Source organism: Myotis davidii, unplaced genomic scaffold (assembly GCF_000327345.1).
Source record: "Myotis davidii unplaced genomic scaffold, ASM32734v1 scaffold2042, whole genome shotgun sequence".
In the NCBI taxonomy this organism is placed as follows: domain Eukaryota; kingdom Metazoa; phylum Chordata; class Mammalia; order Chiroptera; family Vespertilionidae; genus Myotis; species Myotis davidii.
Genome location: NW_006293469.1, coordinates 220,685 through 234,616, shown reverse-complemented (window position 1 = coordinate 234,616; position 13,932 = coordinate 220,685). Strand labels below are relative to the sequence as shown.

Below are 13,932 nucleotides of genomic sequence, written 5' to 3'. Positions count from 1 at the left end.
AATCAATGATTCTCTCTCATCATTAATGTATCTATCTATCTCTCCCTCTCCCTACCTCTCTGAAATCAATAAAAAAAATATTTAAAAAAGAAAGTATTATGTCTTCTTGATATAGTAACCATTATTATAAAATGTCTGTCTTTGTCTCTTGTTACCTTTGTTTTCTTGAAATCTCTTTTATCGGGTGTAAGTATGGCTACACCTGCTTTTCTGTGAATGGTGTTTACTTGGAGAATCATTTTTCACCTTTTCACTTTGAGTCTAACTTTGTCTTTGCATCTTAGATGTGTCTCCTGAAGGCAGCATATTGTTGTGTTGTGTTTTTTGATCCAATCTGCTACTCTGCCTCTTCTTTCTGTTTCCTCTTTTTGTAAGCTATGTGTTTTAGGAGCTTACAAATAACAAACAAAACCCCTCCCTTCTCCCTTCTCAGCCTTCCCTTTTATTCCCACTTGCCCACCTTTACATGTTTCAGTGCACAGATCTTTCAAGCGTGCTTTATGTTGACCAGGGACCTTGTTGAGTTATAGCTATTCCAATTGGAATTTCAAGGGGATCTCTCACACCACCATTCCTCTGATGTCACCCTGAATGTTTCTGTTAAAAGACACCTTTCCATATGCAACATCTTCCCACTGTCACTGTAGGTGAACCGCCCATGCTGCTCTCCAAATGCAACACCTTCCCTTATGCATAAGAGCCTAACCTCTATAATCATTATATATCTCTTATGATTTTAATATATATTATTTTTATTTCATTCTGTTAAGAATATGCTTTTCTCTATTGTTTAACCAGTAAGCATAAATATTGAGTGCTTGGATATCTGATAACTGATATGAGTCTTTTGAGGGGTTTTGTTTGTTATTTGTAATCTCACCCTTAAAAAGCACACCATATTTCAGGATTTTTTAAAGCTATACAAAAACCATGAGTGAACAATTAGAACCATGAGTGAACAAATAGAACAAATTATACTAGAGGCTCAAGGCCCGGTGCACAAATTCGTGCACAGGTGGGATCTGGCTGCCCACCCTGATAGAGAACCATCGGGCAGGGTCGGCAGAGGGAGGGGCTGCAGGCAATTGGCTGGCCAGCCCCGCCCTTGATTGCAATGTTGGGGGCCGGTCGGGGGCTGAGCAGGCCGGGATGTGGGGTGTGGGCCTCGAGCAAGGGTGCAATCGGGTTCCGGATCAGACTGCTTGGCTGCTGCAGTGCACATCATAGCCACCGGTCGTTCTGGTCATTCCACCGTTCCAGTTAATGGGCTTTTATATATGTAGATTAACTATAGAGTTTTAAGAGATGTGAAATAAGACAATGAATAAAATTATGAGATTAAAATGAGTTTAAAGAAGATACTTTCTTTTAAAGTGCTTGGCATTCTTATTTTTAATAGCTTCACTATTATTTAAGATCATGTTCCTGTGTTCTTATGTTGCTTCGGAATGAAGTACTAATATTAGTTATTTTTCTATTTTCACAATCTTTAAAATCTAGAATTTCTGTTTTATTCTCATTGTTCTTTCACTTGTAAACTGTTTAGTTCTCCACCAATATTCTATTTCTACCTCATCTACTTTTCATTCCGTATACCATATCCAGCCCCTCCTGACTGTGCCCTGTCCCTCAAGTATATTATTCATTTTTTTACTTTTCCAGACTTTTTTCTTTAAGTCCAAGCCCAATGTCACCACCTCATTTCAGTCAGGATTAATTTATCCCTCGTATTTTTATAAGACCCTATTTATTCTGCTATCCTGTACAGTATCATGGCTAAGAATATATAATTGAAAAGATAGGCACCATATCTTACTCATCTTTATATCACCCACCAGACACACCCTGGGCTCACAGCATTCTTTTTACAACTGTCTGTAGCAAATGCCTAGGTGCTGGAGTCACATGTTTTAGATGTCATGTCATGTTTTCACATTTTCAAAATGTGCATGATGTTTTGTGGATATGTTTGTGTGTGTGTGTGTGTCTATCCCTTTTAGTAGCCATGGATATTAATAGAGATTCAGTAGCATTTAGGAATCTGAATATCACTGGAAATTCACTGGTGCAAATTTCATAGTATAGAGCCCAAGTGACTCTACATTAAACCACTATGACATGAAACCTGCAGCTATTGAAAGCTTTCTGGCTCAGACTTTCTTTTCTTCTTTTTTTTTTTTTTAAAATATATTTTATTGGTTTTTTACAGAGAGGAAGGGAGAGGGATAGAGAGCCAGAAACATCGATGAGAGAGAAACATCGATCAGCTGCCTCCTGCACATCTCCCACTGGGGATGTGCCCGCAACCAAGGCACGTGCCCTTGACCGGAATCGAATCTGGGACCTTTCAGTCCACGGGCCGATGCTCCATCCACTGAGCCAAACCGGTTTCGGCCAGACTTTCTTTTCTTAAGAGAATTTTAGGTGAAAGGCTTCCAAGGTGAATCAAGTATTTTATTGAAATACTCGTAAGTTTAAAGTTTTCACATTGAATTTTTAAAATAACCAATTAACTATTAATTATTTAGTTTTAAGTTCACAGGAAGCAGAGCTTTTGAGGGACATTAGTAAATTTAGGGAAAGGAAATCAGAAGCACATTTGCACATAAACTTTTTTTTTCTTTTTTTCTTTTCTTTTAATTTTTTTTTTCCAAAGTTGCATCCTGTAACTGAAAATGTTGTGAATAAACTACAAAAGTAAATTGAAAATTACTTGAAGTTTTTTAGGGGGATTTCTTAGTGAAGGTATTTTAAGTAAGATTATATTACACTGAATTCTGCCAGGTGTCCACATTTTCCTTTTAAATTTTATTGGGCTGTAATTCTGACGAGTCCATTATAAGAAGTTAGTCTATAAAGAACTAAGACCAAATTCTTTTTTGTCAGCAACATTTTTTTTTGTCTAAAGTTTTACATATGTCTTCTTTTTCCTCCATTTGACCCTCCCCCCACCCACCATTCCCATCCCGGGCAAGCCCCCACACCACCACCACCCCCATTGTCTCTGTCCATTGGTTATACTAATATGCGTGAATACAAGTCCTTTGGTTCCAAATTCTTTTTTGTTTTGTTTTTGTTAATCTTCACCCCGATGGTATTTTTTTCATTCTTTTTTTCTTTTTTTTAGTATATTTTTATTGATTTCAGAGAGGACAAGAGAGGAAGAGAGATAAAAACATCAATGATGAGAGAGAATCGTTGATCAGTAGAGAGAGTGGAAGAGAAGAGGAGAGAGAGAGAGAGAGAGAGAAACATTGATGTGAGACACATTGATTCCTTGCCTCCCACACACTCCCTGACTGGGGCTGGGGCTCCAACCAAGGTACATGCCCTTGACCAGAATCAAACGTACAACCCTTCAGTTCCCAGGCCGAGCTCTAACCCCTGAGCAAAACCAGTTTGGGCTAGGCCCAAAATCTAATGCTGCAAAATATACATGCATGTGTGTGTGTGTGTGTGTGTGTGTGTGTGTGTGTGTGGCGGGGAGTAATGGGTGTGTTTAGAGGTGGCACTTCCAACACAAGAAAACATATTATATTCATATCCCATTTTCAATTCCTGCTCTTTATTTCCCTAGGTGTGGAAGTATGTCAGTATATTTTTTTACAGTGTTTTGGTATTTAGGGTATTAATTTAAAATATTTGTCATTTGATAAACTGAAAAAGGGTTGAATAGTAACTATACTAAAGAACAGAAAGAAGTTTCTTCTGTTTGTCCTTTATCTGCCTACAAGTTTAAGTATTATACGAAATTCACAGGGGGTAAGGTTTAAGAAACAGTATATTGTCAATCACTTAGTACATATAAGGATTAGAATACACATTTCTTGTACAAAGTTAGATTGGTGAAAAGTCATTTGAATTGTAGTCATAAAGCACTGTTGCCATAGAAATATGAAAGGATTCACTATAACTTGATTTTTACTTTGTTGTTGTTCATATATTGCTTAGTTACCAGATATACTTTATAGTTACATTTTTAGGGAAAGTTACTGCTAGATTTTATTTAGTTATTTAATCTTTGAGCAGAATCATCAAGGCTTCTGGGGAACTATAGTCATGCTGTTGTCTACTACTTAAGGTGGGGTCTTTGCCATTTCTGTTGCTGTAGGGATTAACAAGGATGAAAATGTATACTGATATTTATAAGATAGCAAAATATATTAGTGGTGTTGTCAGAGAAATCATTTCACTGACTTCAGTTATGGAAGTGTTTATAGGCAATGTCATAATTTGGTTCATCTTTGTAGAAATTTTTAAATACCCTTAAACTAGAAGGTTAGTTATTTATTTTTATCTGGTTTCCTTTGTTTTCTTTTTTTTTAAAATATATTTTTATTGATTTCAGAGAGGAAGGGAGAGGGAGAGAGAGAGATAGAAACATCAATGATGAGAGAGAATCATTGATTGGCTGCCTCCTGCATGCCCCACACTGGGGATCAAGCCTGCAACCTGGGCATATGCCCTGGCCAGGAATCAAACCGTGACTTCCTGGTTCATAGATCGACATTCAACCACTGAGCCACACCAGCTGGACCCTTTTTTTTTAACTAGTATTTGTTGTAGCTTTTAATAATGTATATAAGTCTTAAACTAATTGGTTTACATAAGGAATCGCCTTAGGTTCAGGAGACAAAAATACAATTCATATTCACTACTCAAAACTTATTTCAGATTCTTATTTAAGTAACTGATAAATTCAGTCAATAAAAGTAAATTTATAGTCTTAACTGACTACTTCAGTTACCAACAGGGTAGAGAAGTATTGTCCTTTTTTCTTTGATTTGTGACTTCTGGTAGATTAATCTCATTGAGCATCTGTTTCTCTATCAAGTAACCTTAATACAGTAAAGAAATAATCTTTTTAAAAAATTGCTAAATGACTCCATTTTCCTTGTGCCCTTGACACATTCCTAATATAAGGACTTATATCTTAGTGTGATTTTTTAAAAAAAAAAAACATACAAGCATTCTGTAAAAGTGGCCCCCTTCCTTCTTTTTTTGTCCCCCATAAATGCCAGCTTCATGGGCATGCAGCTACACGGGGCCCCATGCTTAAAGCAATGTTCTGTTACCAATGCAAAAACCTCAATTTTTTAACAAGGTGCCCTACTTTTTTTTTTTTTTTTTTAGCACTGGCCCCACAAATTATGTAGCTACTCCTGGTCCCCAGAAACTAGTTGTGATAATATTTTAATACATACTAAATAGTAATTGTGTAATCCAAGTCTGTAACCCTATAAATTTCTACAGCTACAAAGAGAATCTTTGTACACAAATTTCATTAGAATGTATTTTAAGGGAGAAAAAAAATGTAGCTGACTTGGGTTACCTACATAGTAAATCTTTTCAATGTTAGCTCTCATAATAGAAGGTTGTTTGAAATTTGTTGTTTAGAACAAAATTCTATCATTTTAGAACACAAATTACTTGCTTAAAGTACAAAAACACCCTACTAGATTAAATAAATTCAAAACAGGATTTAACTCATTGTGTCATTACAGGTTATCAAGTTATGCCCAACCAGCAGCAAAACTACCAAGGAATAGTTGGAATTCAGCAACCCCAGAGTCAGAGCCTGGTTGGTGGCCAGCCCAACAGCATAGGAAATCAGATTCAAGGAGTGGTCATCCCCTACCCTTCAGTGCCATCATATCAGGTACGTTATCACTCACCTCCTTTGGGTAGAGGTGATTTAGAATAAATAAAATGTATACCTATGATGCATTGTCTCTCTTTTAATATGGAATTAAAAGGTTATCCAGTGTTCTATAATACATAACTTTATAGTCTTTTATTAGTCATAGCAGTTTTGTTTTATCCTCATTTTATTGCTTTATGCATTTGCTTCATTAATTTTTAGGGAAAAATATTGAGCTACTTTGATATTGACAAGTAAATTTTGCCTGGCATTAACTATGTTTCTGACTGCTTAAATATATAAGCAAGTATCTTACTCTATAATTCAGCCTCTTGAGGGAAGTGGAATAGGAGGGAAAATAGCAATGGTAGTAGGTATTTGAAACAGTGAAATGGAGTACAGGCTATCAGTGCCTATAGAATAAAGGAGATTGTGCAATTGCCCATGCTGGAACTGATTTTTCCCCCCACCTCAACCCCAAAAGAAATTACATATATTTAAAATGACATGGATTTCAATTTATAGTTCTAAAGTAGAAATACCGATTGTTTCATGAATAAGTCATATTTTTTTAATACAATGTGCCACATTTTCAGAAATGTGTTTTACCTCCCTTCTTCTTTCTGGAATGACTTGCAAGTGGGTTTGTTTTATTACTCACTAGAGGCCTGGTGCACAGATTCGTGCACCGGTGGGGTCCCTCAGCTTGGCCTGCACCCTCTCGCAATACAGGACCACTGGGAGGGTTGTCGGACTGCCGGTTTTGGCCCGGTCCGCTGATCGGGCCGAAACTGGCAGTCCAACATTCCCTGAGGCATGTAGTAGTGTGCAAAGTGGCAGGTGGCCAGGTGCCGCACCACTCCCACTCATCGTGCCCCCACTGCACCTGCCGCCACTGCCACTCAGTAGCACGCTGCCACAGAGGCCGGAGAGGCTTGTGCTGCTGCAGCTGTGCTCACCAGCCATGAGCCCAATGTCTGGCACCCTTCAGTCAGCTGAGCGACACTCCTGCTGTGGGAGCGCACTGACCACCAGGGGGCAGCTCCTGCATTGAGCGTCTGCCCCCTGTGGTCAAAGCGTGTCATAGCAATCAGTCGTTTGGTCACTTGGGCTTTTATATATGTGGATGGTTTTCTGTCACTGAATCTAATGTTAAGAAATCCAAAGATCATTTTCATTCATCTCCCCAAGGTTAAACCAATCTAGTTGGGAAGATAAATGTACACGTATGTTATCTAGACATAATTAAATTTTTGATAGTATTCAGACTGGTAACTGAATGAATCATGAAGTACAACCATGAACAGAAGTCTTCTGGGAAGACATAAACCTTAAATTATCTCTTAATATAACAGGCATAAATTGGTGAGGAAGACATTCTGGGAATAGGGAAGTATATGAGCAAAGGTGCTAGCATATTCCATTTAATTCCAGAAAGTCAAAATTGAAATTAAAATGTAAAAGGTGGCCTGACTAGCTTGGCTCAGTGGATAAAGCGTTGGCCTGCAGACTCAGAGGTCCCAGGTTTGATTGCAGTCAAGGGCACGTACCTTGGTTGCAGGCACATCCCCAGTGGGAGGTGTGCAGGAGGCAGCTGGTCGATGTTTCTCTCTCATCGATGTTTCTAACTCTCCCTCTCCCTTCCTCTCTGTAAAAAATCAATAAATATATTAAAAAAAATAAAATGTAAAATGTGGAATTTTCAAGGATGTCTAGTCTTGAAGCCACCTAATTATAGAAGGCAATTAAGGAAAAAGAAAAAAAATACATTATGAAACTAGATTTTTTAAAATATTTTTATTGGTTTTAGAGAGAGAGCGAAACATTGATATGAGAAACATCAATCAGTTGCCTCCTGCACGTACCCCAACTGGATTCAAACCCATAACCTGGGCATGTGCCCTGACCCAGAAACAAACAGGCGACCTTTTGGTACACAGAATGATACTCAACCAACTGAGCCACACCAGCCAGGATATGAAAGTAAATTTTACATCTTTCTTTTCTCATATTTTGCATGCTTTTTACTTTGTGTCCTCCATGCATGAGCCTAGGTTCATCAGACTTCCCATCTTCTACTTTCTTCATAGCTAGACAGTCTATAACAGTGATGGCGACCTAAGACACGCATGTCAGAGGGGACATGCGAACTCATTTTTTTGGTTGATTTTTCTTTGTTAAATGGCATTTAAATATATAAAATAAATATCAAAAATATAAGTCTTTGTTTTACTATGGTTGCAAATATCAAAAAATTTCTATATGTGACATGGCACCAGAGTTAAGTTAGGGTTTTTCAAAATGCTGGCACGCCGAGCTCAAAAGGTTCGCAATCACTGTTCTATAGGATCAGTACTAAGGAACTCTCCCTTCTCCAGAACCCTGGTCATGCTACCTAATCCAGTATGTTGAGCATCTATTAGACAAGATGCCCAGGCATCAGATAAGATTTGCTCTTGACCTTAGTGGCTCACAGTCTAGTGTAAGATATATAATTTGTATTGGTTTTTACTTTTTGTTAATCCTCACCCAAGGAAATTTTTTTCCATTGGTATTTAGAGAAAGTGGAAAGGAGAGGGAGAGACAGAGACAGAGAAACATCAATGTGAGAGAGACACATCAATTGGTTACCTCCCACACAACCCCAACCTAGGCTGGGGATCGAGCCTGCAACCCTTTAGTCCATGGGCTGATGCTCTGACAATTGAACAAAACTGGCCAGGGCAAGGAATGTAATTTTTAAATAAAGTATAACCTGTTGGTGTACTTTTATAAAATGGAGCTAGATATTAAAAATGCTTCAGAGCTAAGTTATTATTTCTATAGTATACTTTTTTTACAAGGTATAAATTATTTTCCCATGGTATTTCATGTAATCCTTACACTGGATGAATGATTCTGAGAAGTATTTTACTCTGATGAGCAATGAATGACAGCCTCTTTATACTTCCTCCTACATTTGATAGATAAGCTGGATGGTGATAAACTGTTGCCTAAAATATAAGCCAGAAAAGTCTTCTGTCCTCAGTAGAGTGTATTCTGTGGCTGTACATTCTCCAGTACTGTTCCCTCTTTCTCTTTTGGTACTTCATTTTTCTTTTTTACCACTAGCTACAGCAAGCATGTCAAACTCACAGCCAGTGTGCCGCATGCCTCATTTAAGTTTGACATGCTTGAGCTATAGATTCTATAGTTTAAATCATGTAGATTGAGCTGTATCATTCTTCCTAAGTCTACCCTGTATATGTATTAACTTAGATACAACCAGAAATAATCTATATAATAAAAGCCTAAGCAACCTTTACAGCAGAACGACCAGAACGACCGGTCCCTATGATGCGCACTGACCACCAGGGGGCAGACGCTTAACACAGAAGCTGCCCTCTGATAGTAGCGTCCTCCCACAGTGTCGCTCAGCCAGAAGCCAGGCTCATGGCTGGTGTCCGGCAAGCTCAGCTGCGGTGGCGGGAGCCTCTCCCACCTCTGCTAAGGTGCAGCAAGCTGAGCAGTAAGGAGCAGCAAGCAGGCGGGCAGTAAGGAGCAAGGGGTCCCAGACTGCGAGAGGGCGCAGGCCGGGCTGAGGGAACCCAACCCCTCCATCTCACCTCACCCCCGCCCAGTGTACAAATTTTATGCACCAGGCCTCTAGAAATCTCAGAATGTTCACACTGCCTCCATAGACAAAAAGACAGAAATAATATTGTGTTATACAGAGTTGGATATTCACACTAGTAACTTTGTCATTACAATGATTGAGCCAAATTGAAAGTAATTAAGAGATTACTGTGTATTTTGAGAGGACTACAGTGAACTGTATTACTCTTTCTATTTCAAATAGTCATCCTTATTTGGAAACAGCTTAGTTACATTTAGAAACATGCTGTATAGGCCAGACTTGTAAATTAATCATGAACTTATAAATCACAGGGCCCAAGTATAGAGAATAGCACAAACTGAGGCTCTGAGTTACTTGGACAAGTTACTTATCCTCTACTTCCCCATCTATACAACAAGGATGATAAAAGTATCTTACTAGGGTTGTTAAAAAGATTTGATGTGCCCAGGCAGTGTGGCTCAGTGGTTGAGTATCTACCCAGGAACCAAGAGATCACAGTTCGATTCTAGGTCAGGGCACATACCCAGGGTACAGGCTTGATCCCCACAAGGGGATGTGCAGGAGGGAGCCAATCAATGTTTCTCTATCAATGTTTCCATCTCTATCCCTTCCCCTTCCTCTCTCTCTGAAAATAAAAAAAAAAAAAAACCCAAAGGGGGAAGGGGAGACATAGTAATACTTACAATAATAAAGAATTTAAATTAAAAAATAAAATAAGTAGAAATTTTAAAAAAGAAAAAAGAAAGATCCACTGTTCACCAAATGCCTACTGTGCTAGAACCTGTAATTGGATATTGTAATAAAGATAATACCTCCCGTGAGATGAAGGTGGCATCCTTTTTTTTTTTCCAGATAAGTGACTGGGAACTCAGAATAGTAAAGCTGCTTGCCCAGTGTCACATAGATAGCAAAGTGTTGAAGCTGATATCACATCCAGATATGTTAAGCTTCAAGGCTCATACTCCTGATCCACAGGGTAGCTCACTGGTGACCTACCTGAGTTTTACTCAGCTCTATTTAAAGTGAACTGTATTATTCTTTCTATTTCAAATGGTCATCCTTATTTGGAAACAGCTTATTTTTTAAAATAACTTTTACTTAGGGACATGAGTCTTATCTTTTTTTAAAAATCTAATGCATCTAGTCTACTGTACAATTGATAAATGCTAGTGAAAAACAATAGCTGGTGAAAAAAAACATAGAAATAAAGTGGTAGTGTTATGGCTAACTTATCAGGACAGCCTGTTAACCCTTTTAGCTTATTCCTTAACTAGTCACACAGTAAAACCTCAATATAACGGATTAATTCGGGCAATGGGGTATCCGTTAAAGCTGAAAGTCCATTATGTAATAAAGTAGGTTTTCCAAATGTGTATGTTAAAAAGTTGACAAGTTAATTTACCTGTTTTATGTAAACACATTTGTTTAATTAAAATTAAGTATGTATGAAAATTTCACAGAGAAGTTTTCCATTTGTATTACTGTAATTTTAAATTCCTACTGAATAGGTCTAATAAATGTATGAATTCACCAGTCATCTTGAATAAAAAAATGCACATGGCTGGGGGTGTGGCTTAGCTACGTGCACATCGGAACATCAGCCAGCATGCGTTAAAACTGCTGCAGAGCCCTAACCGGTTTGGCTCAGTGGATAGAGCGTCGGCCTGCGGACTCTAGGGTCCCAGGTTCGATTCCGGTCAAGGGCATGTACCTTGCTTGCGGGCACATCCCCAGTGGGGAGTGTGCAGGAGGTAGCTGATCGATGTTTCTCTCTCATCAATGTTTCTCACTCTCTATCCCTCTCCCTTCCTCTCTGTAAAAAACCAATAACATATATATATTTAAAAAAAAAAAAACTGCTGCAGAAAGTCATGCCAGGCGACAACAGAACCAATTACCTCGAGTGATGTGGTGTGATCACGTGTTAACCATTCCCCGAACATTGTTTATGAGCAGTGTTACTTTTGGATATAAATATGTAGACTATAGTTGTAGATATATAATGTTTATATTGGCAAAATTACTACAGCGCTTTTCCCAGCATATGGCCTATTTGCTAAAATTTGTTAAAAATAATATTGAATTAATAACAAAAAAAATAATATGTTAATTTAATTATGAGCAAATCTTGGTTAAGGCCATTTTTAAATTAACAGGGTATTAATTTCCACATATAACATATGGATCCGAAATTTTGTTTGTTTAATTGAAGTCCATAAATCAAGGTCCACAAAATCACGGTTTACTGTACTTGAAAAGTTTATGAAGGCTAGAGACATTAACATTTGCAGGAGTTTGAAGAACCTTTTCCCTTTAAATTGTCTTTTAAATTTTAGGTTTCACTGCCTCAAGGTTCTCAAGGAATTGCCCATCAGACTTATCAACAGCCTGTTATTTTCCCTAACCAATCTAATCAAGGATCTATGCCCACAACAGGAATTCCAGTTTACTATAGTGTCATTCCACCTGGCCAACAAAATAATTTAAGGTGAGTATGACTAAGAAACCTAATGCTATAGCTTCTCGTTTTTTATCATGATTTTGGTCTGTTGCTAATTTTCAAGTTGCCTCAGGGCATTACCTGAGATCATTCCCTAATGTAGAATAGAAAAACTATGATACACAATAGGGGGGAAAGGAGACATATGTAATACTTTAAACAATAAAGAATTTAAAGTAATAATAACAAATAAATAAATAAACTTAAAATTTTTTAAAAAGAATAACTATGATACAATCTATTTTTCTAATATTTCTTTTAGTCTCCTTTTACTTACCCAAGTGGAATAAAATAGTTGGCCATAGACCTTGGACTTTAGAGCATTTGTTTGTCAATATTTAAGGATTTCATAGGAGTTTGATGAGAATAGGTTTCCTTTATAAAACATCAGCAGCAAAATATCATACTAAAATTTTTGAGGCTCTGGGAAGCTCATTTTTTATCAGTAAGGGGGAAAGGGGTATATAAGAAAAGCAAATGATAGTAGCTCTGCATTAAAGCAAGTCATGAATTATCCCATTAGCTACTTCAGCTTGGAAGAACAGAAGCTTCTCTGATAAACTTAATGTGTTAAAAATAGTAATTTTCCTTTGAATAGTAGTTTTTGTTCAGAGTGTATTACCGTCCTTCATTTATTTTCTAGACATCCCTATGGGGTTGTCAGAGGGGCCTCAGTGCTCTTATAAGAAGGGGTCTTTAGTTATAATTGCTGACAAGAGGTTGCCACTCAGTTATGTTTACAGGTGGTATTTATGGATAAAGAAGGGATTGACGTATTTGTCTCAGGGAATCTGCTGGGAAATGGGACTTGGCTCTCATTTTATGTGTTGTCAGAAACACACACACACACTCCACACACACTCCATCACCCGAGGAATTTGCATGGCTCTGGCTGCCACAGGTTAAAGGCCCATAGTAGAAGCTTAATGAATCCATATTAAATTAAAACACTTCTTTAATGACAAAGGCCAACCTTGCACATAATCAATTCTCAGTTATGTACCATATTATTGGCCTTAATGTTATTTTGTTTCTGTAACTCTATATACTTTTTAAATTTTTTATTAGAATTTTTTATCACTGAATTATGCTTCCTGACACAAGTGAAGTAGTCAGTGTAAAGATATGTAAAAGGAAAGCTAACTATCATGTTCCCACTCTGGTCACCAGTGCTCGCAAGCTATTATGCATTGTTTGTATTGGCCTGCTCAAAAATATGTGCATAGAAATATATATTTATATGTGTTGGAATTGGTTGATAGATTCTAACGAAATAGACATTATCTTGCATTTTCCCTTATTAATATATCATGAATATCAGATTAATAAGTTAGTCTAAAACATTCTGTTATGCTTTTTTTGTGGTCTTTTTTCCCACCTGATTTCTTTATAAACATAATTTTACATAAATGAGATCATGTCATACAGGCAGTTTTTTGTTGTCTAACTCTCTCCTTCCCCCTATCCTTTCCACTTGGATCATTTCCCACACACAGGCAGTCTGGCTAACCCATGTTTCTATGCTGGTCTGTGTCCTTTTTCACTTTTCTCTTTGCACCTAATTATATACTAACAGATGTGGGTATGAAAACATGAGCAAAATTAATTAACACAGGCACATGAAATAGAGTTTATAATTTTACATATAAATTAGGCTAAAACTTTTTTTGTTGTATTTTTTTTAATTAAATCTTTATTGTTCAGATTATTACATTTGTTCCTCTTTTTCCCCCCATAATTCCCCTCCTCCCAGTTCCCACCCCACCCCTGCCCTCACTCCCCACCCACTGTCCTCATCCATAGGTGCACGATTTTTGTCCAGTATCTTCCCGCATCTCCCACACCCCTTTCCCCCACAAGAATAGTCAGTCCATTCCCTTTCTATGTCCCTGATTCTATTATAATCACCAGTACATTCTGTTCATCAGATTATTTATTCACTTGATTCTTAGATTCACTTGTTGATAGATGCGTATTTGTTGTTCATAATTTGTATCTTTACCTTTTTCTTCCTCTTCCTCTTCTTATAGGATACCTTTCAGCATTTCATATAATCCTGGTTTGGTGGTGATGAACTCCTTTAGCTTTTCCTTATCTGTGAAGCTCTTTATCTGACCTTCACTTCTGAATGATAGCTTTGCTGGATAAAGTAATCTTGGTTGTAGGTTCTTGGCA

At 37.5% G+C, this 13,932-nt stretch overlaps 1 protein-coding gene across 10 annotated transcripts in view; it reads left to right on the top strand.

Annotated features, from left to right (window-relative positions):
• The window catches only part of R3HDM1 (R3H domain containing 1), a 111,618-nt gene that overhangs the window by 64,732 nt on the left and 32,954 nt on the right, over window positions 1-13,932 (top strand). For all 10 annotated transcript variants that reach the window (XM_015566144.1, XM_006767150.2, XM_006767148.2 and 7 more), the window contains 2 exons: window positions 5,505-5,659; window positions 11,594-11,745. In XM_015566144.1, coding sequence (XP_015421630.1) covers window positions 5,505-5,659; window positions 11,594-11,745 — 307 coding nt within the window. The remainder of the gene's footprint in view (window positions 1-5,504; window positions 5,660-11,593; window positions 11,746-13,932) is intronic.